This window comes from Corvus cornix, chromosome 27 (genome assembly GCF_000738735.6).
Source record: "Corvus cornix cornix isolate S_Up_H32 chromosome 27, ASM73873v5, whole genome shotgun sequence".
In the NCBI taxonomy this organism is placed as follows: Eukaryota; Metazoa; Chordata; class Aves; order Passeriformes; family Corvidae; genus Corvus; species Corvus cornix.
In genome coordinates this window covers 2631893-2651167 of record NC_046355.1, presented here as the reverse complement: position 1 = coordinate 2651167, position 19275 = coordinate 2631893, and the positions used below count along the sequence as shown (strand labels likewise).

Genomic DNA, 19275 nt, shown 5'->3' with positions numbered 1-19275 from the left:
TTGTTTTCCTGCCACTCGCAGCTCTGTATGAAGATTTCCCTGTAAAGACTCCACTTTATCCTTTATCCACTCCTGTGGAGCATGGGACCAGCAAAGCCAAGGCTGCGTGTGCTGAGCAGCATCATTCCTCCTGGGAATTTCCTCTGGAAGAGCCAGGGAACAACCCAAAGGTCTGCTTGCTCCACACCCTGCTTCTCCCCAGAGTTCCTTTTGTAGTTGCAGTGCAGCCACTGCCTGGTGCTGGCATGGGCAGCCTGGAATTCCCTCCTGGGATCCAGGTGACTCTTGCTGCTCCAGCTGTAGCTCCAATCCCAGATATCCCACAGCTGATTACCAGCTTTGGCTCAGGGATTTTCAAGACAGACAGACTTCAGGGAGCAGAGATGACATTTTGCAGCTCAAGCAATAAATCAGCTGCTGGTACTGGGATAGGGGGGCAATCTGAGCAAAGAAAAGCTCCATCTTAATTTTAAATAAGAAGAGTTTGGCTGTAGGAAGCCCTCAGAAGCCATTGTGACACACTCCAAGTGCATCTTCAGTGATCTTTGTCCCCCAAACACCCGTGGCTGTCACACACATATGGGGAAGGCAGAAGAGGCAAAAAGTGTTGTAGGTAAAACATGTGTCCCAAAAATGCCAGGAAAAAAGGTCAGTCTGGTATCCCGGGATTGCAGTGAAGTAACACAGCCCCAGCTGGAGCCCAGCCCCACAGTGACTCCAGGGATGACCTGGCACTTTGGAATGGTGTCCAGCAGCCCCAGCCCCAGCACTGACCTCTTGAAGTGACTGGCCAGGACTCCCACAAGCTCCCCGATCCTGCTGTCGTTGGAGGGGTCGTTACTGAAGAGACAAACGATGAGATCCTTGTTGTCTTTGGTGTGGAACACCACAAGCTGGTCCTTCCCGTTGGAGACACTCAGCCCCACCAGCTGTGGAGAGAAAGGGAGAACAGCACTGGGTGTGCTGATATAAAAATGTTGATGCCCTGCCCCTGGCAGTGTCCCAGGCAAGGCTGGACAGAGCTTGGAGCAGCCTGGGACAGTGGGAGGTGTCCCTGCCCACGGCAGGGGTGGCACTGGATGAGCTTTGAGGTCTTTCCAACCTGAGCCATTCCATGATTCCCTGTGCCTTTGCTGCTGCCAGGCTGCTTCTCTCCTCTCCAGGATGCTCCGAAGCTCCACCATGGAGCTGAGGGGTGGCAGTGGGTGGGTGGTCCCCCAGCAGCTGAGTGAGGTGAAACCACAGCAGCTTTGTGGAATTCAGAGTCTGGGAGGTGTGAGGGAGTTTCCCCACCCAGCCTGGGATGGCTCTGAGCAGCTCCTGTGCCACTGCTGTGCCCCTCTCCTTCTCCAGGGCCATGGGGCACCTGCCAAGGATGGCACCAGCTGCTCTCCCCACAGCCCCAGGTAAAAGCTCTCCCCAAAAGTTCCATGGGATGACAGCACTGGATCCCACATTCACCAGGAGTCTGCCCAACTGCATCTTCAAACCCACACACGCTGGGAAACCAACGCTGTCTGATGGCCTCAGGTTGTGCCAGGGGAGGGTGAGGTGGGATACTTGGAGAATTTCTTCACTGAAAGGGCTGTCCAGCCCTGGCTGTCCAGCCCTGGCACAGCTGCCCAGGGCAGGGGTGGAGTTTCCATCCCTGGAAGTGTCCAAAAAATGTGTGGATGGCGCACCAGAGGACGTGGTTTAGTGGGGGTGCAGCTTTAGTGGGGGCTGGACTTGATGATCTTAAAGGGTCTTTTTCAACCTGAACACCTCAGTGCCCCTGTGATTTGCAGGTAACACAAGAATTTAGGAAGAATTTGAGTTGCAAACCCTACAAAGCCACAACAATTCCCATGTTTAGGCATGGATGAGGGCTGGCTGTTCTGACAAAATAAATAGGTGCCAGGGTTTGGTTTGGGTTTTTTATTTTCTGGCATTTTCTTTGTTGTCTGCTAAGTAACTGCACTTGGCTCACTAAAAGCTTTGTCATCACCTCACTAAGGAAAAGCAGGACATTTTTAGGAGGGGCAATCTGGGAGCACAGGTTACTCAGATGAATATTAGAGAAAGCAAAAAAAGGATCTGTGCTGGGGAAACAAAGTGGATGGAGGGCAAAAAAAGCCTCAAAAGGCAACTACAGCAAAGCAGAGAAAGGGAAATAGAATAAAATAAATAGAATATAATAAATGGGTTAAAATAAATAGAATGTAAGAGATGGGACAAAATAAATAGAATAAAATGGATTAAATAGAATATAACAAATAAAATAAAATAAAATAAAATAAAGGTGAAAGGATGATGACTACACAGAGAACACAGAGGACTTTCCCTGCCCATTAAAGGGCTCCTTTGAGCCATCCAGAGATTTGCAGAGAGAAGCCCCACTCCCCTCCAAGTGAGAGGCACCCATAAACCACTTTGTGGAAGTTAAAGTCTCGTTATTCCCTTGTTTAAGGAAGAGGCTCCTGTGTTCCCCAGAGCCTGTGTGAGCACCAATGGAGCTGGAGATTCCCGACTCCCTGGGTTTGCTTCAGCAGTCACAATGTGTTATTTCCAAGGAAGCTGTTCCAGCAGCTCTGGATGCCTCACACATCCCAGAAAAGCCCAGCCCAGCCCACAGCAGCATGGTCTGGGCCCTATTTTTGGGATGAGACACCACACAAGGTCCAGTCCCTGGGATTTTGTTGGTTTATTACCCCAGGAGCTGAAGGACAGCAGCTGCTGCTCCTGGAACCCTGGGCAGGGCCCTCTGCTACCAGTTCCACCAGCACAGGTGGAGTTTATTCCCTCTTCAGGCTATTCTGGGGTTGTGAAATGCTTTCCAAACAAGCTCCACTTCATGCACAGGCATTAACAGCTGCCTGGCTTTATAGTGTCCCTTAAAATTAATTTGCATGCCTAAATACCCTCCTGTGAGCACAATAGCACCACAGGGACTGCTGCCATCAAGGTTTTAAATGTGCAGCGAGTGTGAAAGATGAACAAGTCGCAGTGTCGGATTTGAAAAGGTAATTTAAACATTAATTATTCAACAGAACCCTGTTAGGAGGCCAAGAGCCCTTCAAAATCTCCCCATTTCACCCCTCCCCACAAGACTCTGTGAGCGAATAAATGCAACACAAAAGAAATCATTTCAGAGAAGGTGCTTATCTCAGTATTTACCAACACTAATATTGGCCCTGCTTGAAGAGCAGGAAAAAGTCCTCAGCTTCTCCAGAATATCCTTTATTATATTCACCACTGGAGGGGAGAGGTGGCTGCAAGAGCTCTTCTGCTGCTTGGGTGCCTTTTAATTCCTCACAGCCATTACCTGCTCAGTTTTAATTCAGGTAAGAAGAAGAAGGTCACTGTGGATTGGTACTCTGAGGCCGTGCCAGAGTGCTGGCACATGGAAAATCCACAGACAGAATCCCCCAAAGCAGCTTCTCCATATGGAGAATCCACCAGGGCTGACAGGGAAGCTGCTGTTTGTCATGTGCAGGGAATGATACATTCCTCACCCAGAGCTATGGGATGGTTTGGGTGGGAAGGGACCTTAAGGATCACCCAGTGCCACCCCCTGCCATGGGCAGGGACACCTCCCACTGTCCCAGGCTGCTCCCAGCCCCAATGTCCAGCCTTGCCTGGGGACACTGCCAGGGATCCAGGGGCAGCCACAGCTGCTCTGGGCACCCTGTGCCAGGGCCTCCCCACCCTCACTATAAAGAACTCCTTCCTTCCACCTGAGCCAAACCAAACCTGTTTAGTTGCCAGCCCTTCCCCCTGTCCCAGTGCAGAGCTGGCACCGTGCAGGGACACAAGTGACTCCAACCATGGCCAGGCAAACCTGACTGTGGGCGATGGGGAGCGATTTCCTCAGCTGAAAACAAGTTTGTGTCTGTAGCAGCCATCAGCTGACTGTCTCCAGTGAGATTTCCATGGAAACACCACCCCTGAGGATGCTGCTGTGCTGACAGGGTGCTTTGAAACGCTGACACGGAGCAGCAGAGGGAGCAGGCAGAGGATTCCAGCCGGGTTCACCTCTGTGCGTGGGAAGGACGCTCCCTCTTCCCAGAAAACACTCATCCAAACGTAGGACAGGGCTGCTCCATGGATACACATCCCAGCTCATCATCATCCATTTGCTCCTCAAAAAACCTTCAGAGCATTTCAAACAATTGCTCTTTTCCCAAAAAGGAAGGAATTTCTGTATCACTGACCAGCTCCTTCCACTGCCTCACTCACATGGTGGAAGGGCTCCCGTGAAGGGGGGGATCAGGCACAGAAAAACAGGGGACAGTGTGCAAGGCAGCTCAGGAGTGGAAAAATAACACAAATACAAACATTAGGTAACAAATATAAAACAGAACTACAACAAGGAACAAACAACTGCTCTGCAGGATTGACTGTTTGCCAGAGGTAAATTTGAGAAATCCTGGCAAGAGAAATACAAATGGAGTGGCTTCAAACTGGAAGAAAGTAGGTTTAGGCTGGATATTAGGAAAAAATTCTTCCCTGGGAGGGTGGGCAGGCCCTGGCACAGGGTGCCCAGAGCAGCTGGGGCTGCCCCTGGATCCCTGGCAGTGTCCAGGCCAGGCTGGACACTGGGGCTGGGAGCAGCCTGGGACAGTGGGAGGTGTCCCTGCCAGGGCAGGGGTGGCACTGGAGGGGCTTTAAGGTCCCTTCCAATCCAAATTCAATTCATGATTCTATGAAATACTTTGTGTCCTGTGTATGAATCAAAGACACCCCAAACTCTCTCCTTCTCTCCCTTTCCTGCAGCTCGGGGGGCTCCGGATCCATCAGCAGGATCAGTGCCCACCCCAGCCCCTGGAGCAGCCCCGCTGGGCTCGGGCAGGGCTGGGGCTGCTCCCCAGGACCACAGGGCAGGAGGAGCCGCTACAGGGAGAGGCTCTGGCCAACAGAGCTGGAATTTTACACCACAGAATTTACCAAAGCTTGTTTTAATCAAATTCCCAGCCTGGAATATTACCCTGACACCTGTTTGGGTCAGCAGAGGATCTCCTGGACCCATCCCTCCTGTGCCAAGCACTCCGGGACCCCTGGAATACCAAGGACTCCTGCTCAGGTCAAACAAACTGGCCAAGAATCCCTGTGTGGTTGATTACTGAAAGGAATAACTGCAGATCTACCAATAAAACTGATTTGTATCTGCAGAAATGTGAGAATTCTCAGAGCAAGAGAATGGTCTGCCTGCACAGACCATTAACTGCTCGTCCTGAGGAACTGCAAAGCAGCCACACAACCAACACAGAGCCAACACAGAGCCAAAACCACAGCCAGAACACAGCCAGCACAGGACCACCACACAGCCTGCCCCGGGGCTCTCTGTAGGAATGGATATTCTATCTTAGACACACTTTTTTTTGGTGAAAAAGCAACAATTACTGACATTTCTTAGTAACAGATATTCTCTAAGTAACCTGCCATTGTACCTGACTTGCTCACCTCTGATTTTTCAGGCTTTAAGGATTTCAGAGGGAAATGTTCAGGTGACCAACAATGACCTGGTCTTGTGCTGTTGTAAATGTACAGTCTGCACCTTTACACCCATCAGGCACACAGGTACAGCAGACATTGTTCTAAACCTCTGATAAACACAGATTTCTCTCTAATCAGCCCTGCAGTCAGTGAATTTCAGTGACCTGGACACTTTGGCTAAGGTAAGAGAGGAGAAACCAGCAGTGAGAAATCCTGATGGACAAAACCCCACCTTGTCCACGTCACCAAATAACACCTGTCTGGGAACAGCTGGGAAATCAGGTGTGGAAAACCCCTCTGCTAAAACGCTGTGAGTGTGCGGGCGTCTGAGCTCTGCTGAGAGGTTGGGGATGTTTGCACCTTGGTTTTCACCAGGCTGGAGGTGTTTGCACTAGGCTGGGGGTGTTTGCACCCTGGTTTGGATGGGCACACAGCCCCTGGGCACACAGCAGGATGCGCCAGCAGCCCCTCTGAGCACGGAGACACCGGCACTGGGACAGAACAGCAGCCAGGAAAAGCTCCCACAGCTGCTCAGGGCAGCTTCCTTTCAAAACAAGAGGCACTGCCATGGAGACACTGCCTGCTGCAGCCAGGATTCCTACTGGGAGCAGCTACTCCATGGATACGCTGTGCTGGGTGCCCAGCTGAGGCTGATGCCCAGCAAGGAGGGCAGGAGGAGACTCTAAACCCAACATTATGGATGCAGCCAGAGCTAATCATTGCCCCCACATCTGTGGATGAGATTTCACCCTCACCCTAATCCCATCCCTGCCCTCCCAGCAATACAGAGATGCCAGGTTTGTCACTTCTCCAAATGCAAACATCCCAACAAATCTGTGCAGGGCATTTCCCAGCAGCCAGGCAGGCTCTGGAGGCTGGAGATAACCAGAGCACTGTCACCTCAGGCTGAGGGAGACAGGCAGGCAGCTGAATCCCTGCTCCAGGATGCCAGGGAGCAGAGCTGAGGTGCTGCCCGCCCCCTTCCATCCCTGATAATCTGCTGCCTCGGCCCTGGCAGCTCCACGCCGTGGCCCCCAAGGCCAGACCTCACCATAATTCCAAGTTTAGCTTTGGTAAGATTTACATTAAGCATGAACAAATATAAAAAAAATTAAAAAAAATAAATTCAAGCACAACAGGAAGGATCAAACAATCCCTCAGAGACATGGGAATAGTGCCATAAGCTGCTGTGAAATGCCAACCCCTTCCGGGGGCAGGATCCTGCACACAGCAAAGGAAACTGAAACAGGGAGGGAGCAAAGAAGTGGAAGAGACAGTTTGGGTTTAGCTTTTATTTTATGCACTGAAATTAAAAGCTAATATGGTCAGAGAATCATAGAACATGGAATATCCTGAGTTGGAAGGGACCCACCAGGACCATCCAGTCCAACTCCTGGCCCTGCCCAGGACACCCCAACACTCCCACCCTGATGCTTTGGTGTTGCAATAACTGCACTATAACTGATATAAAGACATTAAATATATTAAAAACTGCAACCCAAGGACTTTTTCCATTTTATGGATATTGAAAATGGAGCTACAGAGTAAAGACACAGTCCTGAAAGAGCGTCAGAGGAGGATCCCCAGCACTGTACTCACGTTGTAGAGTGGGATGGTCTTCATCACCTTGTACTGCTTCATGGGGTCCATCTTGTACAGGTGTCTGTCAGTGATGAAAATGGCCCTGTCCTCCACCTTGTTAAAGCGATTCACCTGCAGAGAAACACCTGCTCAGTGCCACTGATCACTGCAGGAACACAGGAGAGGAACCTGTGCGGTGCTAAGTGCCAAACTCACACAAAACCACCCCAAACTCACACAACAAACACTCTAACAAATACCCCAAACCCACACAGCTCCTAAACAGGTTTTCTCCTTGGATCCTGGAGCAGTGAAAAGGGAACATGGTCCCTGTAGTCCCATTTTACAAACAGAGAAACGCAGCGTCTCAGAGGAGCAACGTTCCTGGTTATCCAGCAGAGCTGTGGCACCCCGGGAAGTTCCAGGGCTTCACTCAAACCCAGGACAGATGCTACCCCCAGCCACGTTCAAGTCCATGTGGAGCCCAATCCCAGGCTGTTGTTCCCACATTATCCACGTGCCTTTGGCACCCCAAGGGTTCCGTGGAGAATCCCTGCCCCACAGAGCCCAGGCTGTTCCAGGGGCTGGCACAGTCCAGACCTGAGGCTTTGGGCCATCCTCGTTCTGGGTTCTGCCACTCCAGCCCTTGCCCCCAGTCCCTCTGCAGCTCTCCTGGAGCCCCTTTAGGACCTGCAAGGGGCTCTGAGCTCTCCCTGGAGCTTCTCCTCTCCAGTTGAGCACCCCCAGCTCTCCCAGCCTGGCTCCAGAGCAGAGGGCTCCAGCCCTCAGAGCATTTCCGTGACTCTGGACTCACTCCAGCAGCTCCACCTCATCCAGGCTGTGGGATGCCCCTCAGCACTAAACACTCACCAGGCAGGATGGGAAGTTTTGTCGGAAGTGCGTAAGAAAGTAGGACACAAAATAGAAATTGTTTTTCACTGAGGCAAAAGCAGAGTCATCAGTGTATCACAGTCACTGAGATATTTATTAATCAACTGAGAAGGGGAGACAAGGGTAAGACGTGACGAGGAGGATGAACATAAATAGGATTTTCCAGGGTGAAATCAGGAGACAAACGGGAGAACTTAAATATCCTCAGTCAGGAGGCAGCAGAGTGACAAAGTTCAGAGCAGATAAAGGCAAAAAATGCAAATTGGGGAGCTCTGTGACAGCTTTACTTTAACAGCACCGACTCAGAAAAAGCAACCGAGGATGATTTCAGACAGCTCTGGAGAGATCTTGGCACAAAGACATGAGGCAGCTCAGAGAAAGCAGAATGCTGGCATAGGCAAGGGATAACATGGGAATGACGTCCTGGGAGCCATGGGCTCACCTGGAATAGCCTGGGAAGGACCAGGGTGGTGAGCGTGAAGGAGACTGGGGTGGTTGAGAGAAGGTGAAGAACATGACTGAGGGCCTGGGAAGGCTCACAGGAAGAGATGCTGAGTAACCAGGATTATTTTAGGAAGCAGATGAATGGAAGAGAAAAGCCTAAAGGCTACAAAACACTGAATGGCCCTGAGAAATTAGGTTAGGAGTGCCTGGCTAGGAGTGCCTGGTGCCACATGTCGGGTGCTGGAGTGGAGCAGCACCAGCTCCTCACCAGGATCGGGGGCAGCTCTGGGCTCTCCACGCTCCAGGTCCTGGGAGCTGAACCAAAGTCCAGTCCCTGGGGCTGGATCTGCCCCTCAGAGCTCAGATCAATGCTGGGGGCATCGATTTACTGTGATTTGTTTGAAGAGTCTGACCCAGTGAACGCTCCCTGTGCACTGATCCTGCCTGGCTGCTGTCCCTGCCCAGCCCCGAGCCCCCGGTGACAAAGGGAGCAAACTCCTGGTGCTGTGACGCCAGAGCCACCCCAGGGCAGGAGGTCCCGTGGCTGCTGCCTGGGAAGCAGAGATGGGAAGCACACTCAGCTTTCACAGGGTCAGAAAGGCTGGAAAAGCCATCTGAGATCACCGAATCAAACTGTTCCTCCAGCACTGCCCAGGCCACCACTGACCCCTGTCCCCAAGTGCCACATGGCTCTGAAACCCCTCCAGAGATGGGGACTCCACCCCAGTCCTGGGCAGCTGTGCCAATGCCTGACTACTCTTTCTGTGAAGAAATTTTCCCCAATATCCAACCTAAACCTCCCCTGGCCCAGCCTGAGGCCGTTCCCTCTCCTCCTGTCCCTGTTCCCTGCCAGCAGAGCCCGACCCCCCCCGGCTGCCCCCTCCTGTCAGGGACTTGTGCAGAGCCACAAGGTCCCCCCTGAGCCTCCTTTGCTCCAGCCTGAGCCCCTTTCCAGCTCCCTCAGCTGCTCCTGGGGCTCCAGAGCCTTCCTCAACTCTGTTCCCTTCCCTGGACATGCTCCAGCCCCTCCAGGTCCTTCTTGTCATGAGGGCCCAGAACTGACCCGAGGACTGGAGGTCCCTCGGCAGTGCCAGCTCAGGGGACAGGCACTGCCCTGCTCCTGCTGCCACACTATTCCTGAACCAGGTGGCCTCTGGCACACCTGGACTCACCTTTAGCCACTGGCGACCAGCTCCCCAAAGGGGCATTCCACAGCAATGGAATACTGTGGGAGTTCTGCAGGCATGTTTTAAATTCCTCTTCTTTCTCGACTCCCCCTTGGTTTTAGTATTAAAATTCAGCTAAAGAAATGTACCAGCAGCTCATCTCACCTGAGGAGCAAATTCTCATGTCCTTCCAGCTCTTTCCAAGCAAAAGAGGCCTCAGGTGCCTCATGCACCTACAGTGCATTTATGTAAATAATACCTGCTGTGGGTTAAAGTAAAAACTGTCACAGTGGGGAGCAGGCACAGAAGGGACTCAGACAGTGCAAATACCAGTACTGGGCTTGTAGGAGTAAGGACAGGCCTTATGTTCTCAGCTACAGCTCATTCCCTCCTGGAGAACAGCCCTTCCCAGCATTGTGTTCTCTGCACCTTCTGGGCATTCTGTATTTATATCTTGTTGATCCAAATGCGAATCAGTCCTAGTTTAGCTTCTTGACAAGCTCATGGGGGAAATGAAGGTCTGGCCTGGAGCTGAAAAATCTTCAAGGAAGTTTTTCAGGTCTCTGTCAGTGGCCTCTGGACACCGCAGGGCACCGGCCTTCGGAAGAGATGTTGCTCTCAGGGGAGCTTGGTGCCACAAGTGACAAAGGAAAAGTGGGATGAAAAGCTTTATTCTAAAGAAAAAAAAAAGAGAGTTGTTTCCTAGGTGATCCAACAAAATCTGGAGGTTTGCATGAAATATGCATTTGGTTTCTCCTAAGGCAAAAATTGTGAAGATTTCCTTTGAAAAAGTGAAGAGCACCACAATGCTCAGAAAAGATGGATTTTTCCATAGGCAGGAATGACCTGCTTCTACCTGTACCTACTGCAGGGAAGCAACCACACAGCCCCCAGCGAGGCTTCAAAGCCTCTTCAGAACCCTTCTGTAAAAACTGGTCCAAACAGAGCCCCCCCCCGTTATTATTCAGCTCAAGCTGCTGAAGTTGGGCCCCCACAGAGGCAAAGAACCAGCAGCAACTCTACCAGCAGCTCTCAAAACCTGGAGAGCAGTTCCTGGATAAATTTACTTCTTTGACTTAGAATCCCAGAATCACTGAGCTTGGAAAAGCCCTTCAAGATCATCGAGTCCACCCTGTGCCCGATGCCCACCTTGTCACCAGCCCAGAGCACTGAATGCCACCTCCAGGTGTTCCTTGGACACCTCCAGGGATGGGGACTCCAAACCTCCCTGGGCAGCCCCTTGCAATGCCTGACCACCCTTTCCAGGAAATTCTTCCTGATCTAGAATCTTCTAGATTCTTCCTGAAGTGCTCATCAGATCAATGTCAGCCATCAGCTACAAAAATTCTGTCTCAATGAATTTAATGAACCAATATCTGCCAGGTCACAGGGTGTGCTCCACTCATAAATGTGTTTAAAAGGTGACCTCTGGGCTCAACCTGTGTCTTTTCAAGTTGCCCAGTATTTATGCTCTTATCCTGTTCAAATAAAGAAGTGTATTAGACTGCAGGTATCTGAGCATTTCCAAGAGCAGACCCTGACATTGCTGTTGACTGTCAACAGCTACGTCACACATGGTTTGGTGACTCAGTACCTGAAGGAAGCCACAAAGGAAGGCTGATGCTGCCTCAGAAACAGAACATTCACCCCAGGCTCACCAAAGTGCCCTTTAACACCTTCCCACAAACACCTTCCTTCCTCAGGGACCAGCAGGAGCAGCACGGTTTTTGTTCAAGAGTCCTCAAATAAGCTGAATCATGAAAACACACCACAGATGAACCTGAACAGCCTTTTTTGTGAATTGCTGCTTTGTTCAGGAGAATTATTTAAGGGAAGCAATGAAATCACCTGATAATTACAATTCCATTTCTGTAATTCACTCTTCAGGCCCCTGTTAAAGCTTCACATGAACCAATTTTCAGCAGAGAACACAATCTGCAAACCCACAAGGAACCTGGTTTAACATCAGAGATGTGACAAACCTGCCCTGAGCACGGGGCCAGGCTGCACGTGCCAGCACCAAGTGCCACCCTGGGCCAAGAACGTTTGGTAGGACATGGGGAAGTCAAGGCTAAAAGGAAGAAACTGATGATTTATTTGTTAAAAATTCAAAGGGAAGAATACAGCAACCAGGAGAGATTCCCCCTGCCCCAGCACTGAGGGTCACCCGGGGACTGCCCTTACTCTGGGGAAAGAGGCAGGATGGCAAAACTTGTATTTCTGACAAGAGAAGCACCTTCCTTTTAAACAGCTCAGGGTGGAAATTGTTTCCTGTGAAGGGCAAAGGGAGGCTGAGGCTGTTCCCAGCCTGTGCTGCAGTCGGAGCACGGAGTCACTCCCACTCTCCCTCAGCTCTCACTGGTGCTTAGTCTGCAGATGCAGTGTTTAAGCCAGAACAGACGACCTGAGGAAGTGCCTTGCTTGGAAAGGGAAATGCTAAATTCTCACATGTCAAATCCTTGTCCTGTTAACCTTCCAATTTCAGCAGTGTTTGTCTTCCCTGCTCTGTTCATGTCAGGCCCACACAGATATTTCCTGTCCATACAAGCAGGAAGACAAACGGTTCCCTCAGGAAGGGGTGACATCCCAGTGTGGGTTGGGATGGGATTTGTGACATGGAGATGCTCTGGGATCTCTCAGCAGGCTCACACACATCCCTGAGGATGGCACAGTGCTGCAGTCCTGTGCTCAACAGTGCTGAGATCATGGAATCATGGAGTGGTTTGTGCTTAGAGGGACCTTAAAGCCCATCCAGTGCCCTCCCTGCCATGGGCAGGGACACCTCTCACTGTCCCAGGCTGCTCCAGCCCCGTCCAACCCAGCCTTGGACACTGCCAGGGATCCAGGGGCTTCCTTGCTGATGGCTCCAAAGCCATGCCAAGGAATCCCTAACCGAGCAGGCCAGCAGGGGATCAAGTCCCACCTCTCTGAGATAAGAAAGCAACAACAATTTAACCTTTCAAAAGGAAAAAGAAGTTACAAGATAATTTAAAAACCACAAGGCTGCAGGTCTATAATGCTGCAATATTTGTGATTTCAGTTGAGCTGCCCTTTTAATGCACCCCCAGTCAGCTAAAGCTTTGCCTCTGAGAGCACTGGAAGTCTTTCAGGCTCAGGAGAAATCCACTTTATGGTGGGTAACACCTATTCCATCCCCATTCTGCTTCTGCTGTTGAAGTGCTGGCATCTCAATGCAACAAACCCCACAAAAACCGGATTTTCCCAGCACAGTCACAGTACGGAAACATGGTCTGTTGGAATACTCAGGGATTCCTTCACACACCAAAACCAACAAATGCTGCTCCTGAAGGCAGGAGCTCTGTCCTTGCACTTATGGAACAGGATGAAATGTGGATCTGTACTTCAGGAATCTGCTTTGCCCTGTGCTTGTGCAGGAGATTGTCCTTGAGAGCTGAACCAGGAGCAAGAGAAACACAAGGACTTAAAGGCTGGAAAGCTGCATGACAGTGAACGAGATAAAACTCCCACGCTGTGTTCATCTCACACAGACCCCGAGTGATTCCCACCATTCCCATCCAAACCCACAATTCCCATCATCACCTCTCTCATGACTAAATATTGTCCTTTTTACAGCTATCCCAGTTTAGCCAGAAACTACAACTGGACTCAGTTCATTACATGAGTTAGAAGAAGAATTATTTTGTTTTCAGCCTAACTTGAAAAAAGCCAGGGGGAATTGTGCATTTCTCTGTCCCTCAGGGAGGCTCAGCCCAAGAGCTGCGAGGTTGTAAAGAGGAACTTTGGATTCAGACTCGCCCACTCCTCCTTTAATCCTGACACCACCACTCACCCAAAGCACCCATCCCAGCAGTGAACCCTGTCCTCACAGAGAACGTGCTCACAGCAACATCAAACTCCACTGAAATGCTTTTGCTTGGAAACCAATTAGAGATTTCTACTTTTATAAACACCAATTGCTGTTGAATAAACAATACAACTCGCTGCCACTGGCAAAGTTTTATTATGAAGTGAGATTTTGTGCTGCAGAATGAGTTGTGCAGATGTAATATTTGCAGAATCATAAGGAATAACTGTGCACGTGGGGACCAACTGCAATATTTAGAAATAAAAAGAATATACAGCTTCTTAAAAACACCTCAACATCCACAGCCCTGGCCTGCCACTAAAATTGGGTTTGTAAAATTAAAATATCCTTCCCTGACAGATATTTCAAATCAGCATCGGTAGGAGCTACCCACAACAATTAAGCAAGTCTGGTTTTTTAATTAGTTGTTTAGACCTTCCAATGAAATTACCAAAAAACCCAATTCCGCTATGAAAAATGTCAGACCCAAACCAGTTATGCAGAATGAAATGATTTTATCATGAAATCATGGAAAGGTTTGGGTTGAAGGGTCCTTAAAGACCATTCAGTTCCAACTCCCTGCAACGAGGCCCCAGCAGCCACCCAGCCCTGGTGCAGGAGGTATCCACCCAAAAAGTCCCTGATGCAGCTCCTTGGAACTGCTCTGAACTGCTGCCCAAGCATCCCCAGGGTCACCTCCTGCTCCCACTGGGCACCCAGGACGCCCCAGCCCCGTTACCTTGCGGACGTGGCACGAGAAGAGGATGTTCATGTACTTGTCCTTGCGCTTCAGCTCGTTGGCCACCGGGGTGAAGGAGCCCGAGCTCTGGGGGCTGTCTGGTTTCTGGAAGAGCAGAGACAGGCTCAGGACTCTCCTTGGGGGGCTGGAGGAAGAGGGGCTGGCAATGGCACGGCTGGGACATGGCTCCCTCCACCCTTCTGTGCTCTGGGAAACCAAACCTTGACCCACCAAAATGCTCCAAGGAAGGATGGAGTAGAGGGAAGCAAGCAAACCTGCCCAGAGAGAATTTCTTTGTTCCTGTTCAGTCTCTGCTCTTTTCCATCCCATCCAGCATTTTAGTCTCCCCGTGAGGTCTGGCTTTGCCTGTTTGCAGAGCCAGCTGATAGCACTGCTTTAATGCTGCTGGTGCTGCTCAGGATTCACAAAAGTTATTTCCAGTGCAGAGGAAGTCAAGAGTTTGAACCCACATGAAACCCTTTCACAGAGCAAATTTCCAAGTACTTTTCCTCCCGAGAAACCAGCGCTCATTTGCCCAAATTTCCCCCCTTCCAGCACCCTGAGCCCAGGTCCCTGCACTCACCAGTGCGATGTAGTTGCCCTGCCAGGCTCTCTGGAGGCCGATGTCAGCCCTGTGGCCCTTCAGCAGCTCCATGGCAGCGACCTTGGCCCTCAGCTGAGGCAGCGCTTCTGGGGGCACGCTCCGGATGAGCTCGGCCGCTCTCCACCTGCCACCAAACCAAGGCCTGGGTCAGCCCCACAGCCTGGAGCTCACCCAGGAAGGACTCCTGCTGCCAGAGCAGCACCACGAGGACACCCTCAGAGTCCTTCCCGAGCATTCCTAAAGATGCAAAGGTCAGCTGATGTTTTAAAGTCACGGCTCATCCAACCCTGATAGGTCTGGGTGCCACACTCCCCATCCCACACCCATGAGTCAACCACTGGTACATCTCTTTGCAATGAAGTGTTTGCTAAGCTCATTTTTGGGCTCATTTTCAGCATCATTCTCCTTTAACAGCTGAATTTGGCCCTTCAGTTCCAACTGCACCATGGGGCAGGGCAGCCCACCCATTGCTCCACACCACACCCCAGCCTGCAGCAGCAGCACCAGAGCTCCAGGATTAATGCTATAAAAAGACTTTTTAGCAACTAAAATTCTGTAGTTCTGATAATTGAGCTAATTCTGAAAGCAGGTCTCTCTCCCCAGACAGGCTGTGGGTGGATGGATGTCTCTCCTGAAAGAGACAGCTGGGGAAAATAACAAAGCTGACTTGATCTAGAGCTGCTGGAACTGCGCTGCAAGCTGATGGCTGGACAGAAGATCTCTGAAAGCCCTTCCAGCCCACATTTCTCTTGTTCAGCCACTTTCCGAAGTCATTTCTCAAACTGGAATTGTAACTGTTTTGCCTACAGCTTCCCAGAGAAAAAATGCCCAGCCTTTAGATACTGGGAGGTTTAATGAAGGTACAAACACCTGTTCTGCACACAGAACATGGGTGGCCAGGGGAACATCACTCATTTTACTGCAGAAAAACACTGGCTTACTACCAGGAGTCTTGAGGAAATCGAGAAGATTCTTTTTCTCTTCCCCCTCATCCAAGAGCAGCTGCTCCTTCCTTTCAAAACCAACCAGAAAGGCCAGGAAGGGGCCCAGGAAGGGGCCCAGGAAGGAGCCCAGGAAGGGGCCAGGGAAGGGGCCAAGGAAGGGGCCAGGGAAGGAAACACAATGTTCATCACAGTGGAGCAACCTGGTCTGGTGGAAGGTGCCCTTGCCCACGGCCCGGGGCGGAACTGGATGGGCTTTAAGATCCAAACCATCCTGGGATTCTGTGACTCAACACTAAATGTTTGGACCAGAATTATCTGCCTGCTCAAGGGCACAGCGCCAGCGCCACCCAACCAACATCCTTCAGCCAGGTGTCCCCTGGGGCGAGCAGTGGGTGTGACACGGGGCAGCAGGGCCGTACCTGTGGTAGATGTCCTGCAGAGCCTCCTCGAAGCGGCGCAGCACCTTGGGCGGGGCGGGCCAGGGGATGCTGCGGCCGCGGTCGGGCAGCAGCCGCACGCCCTGGAAGCGCCGCACGACCTCGCGCAGGTAGGCCCGGACCTTGTGGCGCCGGTAGTGCCGCACGATGGCCAGCGCCGCCTTGGTCCGCCGGTAGCGCAGCCGGGCCAGCGTGCCCCTCCACACCTGTGCCAGGGACACACGGAGTCAGCAGGGAGAGCAGGAGAATTGTTTGCTTTTCTCTTGCTGTACTACACAGATTTGTAGTTTTATTTCAAGGGAAGGGACTTCCCAGTGCCAATCAAATGCGGGTAGAACATGACTGAAAACCAGCATGTCTATGACTGAGATCCCAACATGAGAAAGGCATGGACCTGTTAGAGCAAATCCAGAGAAGGCCATGGAAATGATCAAATGGCTGGAGACCCGCTGCTCTGGAGCCAGGCTGGGAGAGCTGGGGGTGTTCACCTGGAGAGGAGAAGCTCCAGGGAGAGCTCAGAGCCCCTTGCAGGGCCTAAAGGGGCTCCAGGAGAGCTGGAGAGAGACTGGGGACAGGAGATGGAGGGACAGGACACAGGGAATGGCTTCCCAGTGCCAGAGGGCAGGGATGGATGGGATATTGGGAAGGAATTGTTCCCTGGGAGGGTGGGCAGGTCCTGGCACAGGGTGCCCAGAGCAGCTGTGGCTGCCCCTGGATCCCTGGCAGTGCCCAAGGCCAGGCTGGATGGGGCTTGGAGCAGCCTGGGACAGTGGAAGGTGTCCCTGCCCATGGCAGGGGTGGATGTGGATGGGCTTTCCAGTCCCTTCCAACCCAGCCCATTCCATGACTCTGTGCTAATTGAGAACAAAGAAGCATTTTTAACTCTGATTAAAAGAAGATTGCTCTGAAAATAGCCTGGGGAGTACCTATTCTGGTCATGTGTGGAAAAGCAACCAAATATGCAAACCAAAGGATATCCCCCAAACTTCTGGGATGGGGCCCAGCTTCTCCAGTGTCACTGTGAGTTGTGTTTGTGCCTGGAGAGCACCACAAGCAGAGCACACAGCAGCTCCTGGGCTTCTCCTGGCACCCCCTGCCAGGGGCCACTCTGGGAAGTGGTGCTGGAAGGCTGCTCCAGTGCTGACAGGACAGTGAGAGTGCACAGCCACCAGCTGCTAAGGAGCAGCCCCAGGAGAAGGAAGGAGGCAGGTGCTGCTCCATCCTGGAACCAGCCAAGAGGAACGGGCATTCCCGAGCACCTTCCCCAGGGATCCCTTCCCACCTGTACTCACCCTCCAACACAACCCACCAAGCAGCAGACTGGATTTTTTTTCCTTGCAGAATTTAACTGGAAGGATAACGAACCTCCTGCACCTGCCAAGAGCCTCCCTGCTCACCACAGTCCTGTCACAGACTTTATTTCCCTCTGAAAAAGATCCCACAGCACTGCTGGTGCACATCAAGCCCCTATTTACAGAAGGATTAATTAATTACCCAAGGCAGTTTTCAACATGGCAGTTGCTTTGTGAAGCTGATGTCAGAGGTTCTCCTGACAGCTTCACTGACAGTCCTGCCATGCAGCTGAGGAAAGCTCACGCAGCAATCAGTGCAGAGCTGTGAGGGGCTGCTCCTCTCCACACATCCCAAGTTTAAAGAGAAACACAGAGATTTTGGGTCCCAAACCCCTCAAAAGCAGAGAAATTCTCTTCAACCTCTGACAGAGTTCTCCCTCCTTGTTCTCCTTCGGCCTCGCTGTCCCCGTGGGGGATGTCTCCCACTCCAAACAGACACGATCCGTGGAGCTCTGGCAGAGCCTGGGCAGTTGCTTGAGCACCCAGCACTTTATGGAGCATCAAACCCATCAGTGGAGCCCATTTGTGCTCTCACACACCAGAACAGAGCCCAGAACGTGCACAGTCCTGCCCACACAGAATCACAGCATTATAGAATAATTTGGGTTGGGAAAGACCTGAAAGATCCTCTCGTCCCACCCCTGCCATGGGCAGGGACAGCTCCACTGTCCCAGGCTGCTCCAAGCCCCATCCAGCCTGGCCTTGGACACTGCCAGGGATCCAGGGGCAGCCCCAGCTGCTCTGGGCACCCTGTGCCAGGGCCTGCCCACCCTCCCAGGGAACAATTCCTTCCCAATCTCCCATCCAGCCCTGCCCTCTGGCACTGGGATCCATTCCCTGTGTCCTGTCCCTCCATCCCCTGTCTCCAGTCCCTCTCCAGCTCTCCTGGAGCCCCTTTAGGCCCTGGAAAAGGATCTAAGGTCTCCCTGGAACCTCCTCTTCTCCAGGCTGAACATCCCTCCTAGTGGAGGGTGTCCCAGCCCATGGCAGGGTGGGACTGGATGGTTTTTAATGTCCCTCCCAACCCAAAGCACTCTGGGATTCTGAGCACAACCCAACACAGCCGAGGTGACTGAAGGCAACGAGCTCCGTACGAGCCCCAGCCCCTGCTGGGGCCGCTCTCCCAGGGCGGGTGAGGGAACAGAGAGCATTCCAGTGGCTGAAGGAAGAGCTGGGGAAGCCAGGCAGGACAGGGGACACTAAAGGGAAAGGCGAGAGCAGGAGGCACGGAAGCCACAGCAGAAAGCAGCAGTGCTGGACTGAGCACACCAACCAAAGCCAGGGAGCTGGGGCTGAGGATCTCAGCCCTGTGTGCAGATAAAGTAATGCACAACACGTTCCTTATTTATCCCTCAATGGACAGAGGGAAGGCAGCAGCCCCTGCAGCCCCCGTGCTGTGCCCAGCAGTCACTGCTACCACACTCGGTGACCATGGTGGCTTTAGCTCAGATCTGGTGCAGCCTCAGCCATGCAAAGGCCCTCAGAGCTGCTGGGAAGCTCAAGGCTCGAAGCTTCCTGGCTAAACCTGATTTGCACAAGGCTTGGATTTCACCCAAAGCGTGTAAGGCTCGATTAAAGCTGGCATTTCCCTGACTGAGGGCAGAGCAGCCTCTGAAACTGAATTTGACAGAATCACCAACTAGGATCCAAAAACTGAGCATCCAAATGGTACTGGGGAAATTTTTTTTAAAGAAAAGCAAAGAAGATTTGGATTGCCTGAGAAGGTTAAGCGTAGGCTGAAGAGGCATAAAATGTACCTGTAAGGGATGTATGGACAATAAACAAGATCCACTGGGCAAAACCCTATTGCCAACTT

General features: G+C 51.8%; 1 protein-coding gene across 1 annotated transcript in view; it reads right to left on the bottom strand.

Annotated features, from left to right (window-relative positions):
• The window catches only part of MYO1D (myosin ID), a 155299-nt gene that overhangs the window by 56201 nt on the left and 79823 nt on the right, over positions 1-19275 (bottom strand). The window contains exons 17-21 of the mRNA XM_039565603.1: positions 16090-16313; positions 14706-14850; positions 14123-14227; positions 7075-7188; positions 775-929 (exon numbers count right to left, since the gene is read on the bottom strand). Coding sequence (XP_039421537.1) covers positions 775-929; positions 7075-7188; positions 14123-14227; positions 14706-14850; positions 16090-16313 — 743 coding nt within the window. The remainder of the gene's footprint in view (positions 1-774; positions 930-7074; positions 7189-14122; positions 14228-14705; positions 14851-16089; positions 16314-19275) is intronic.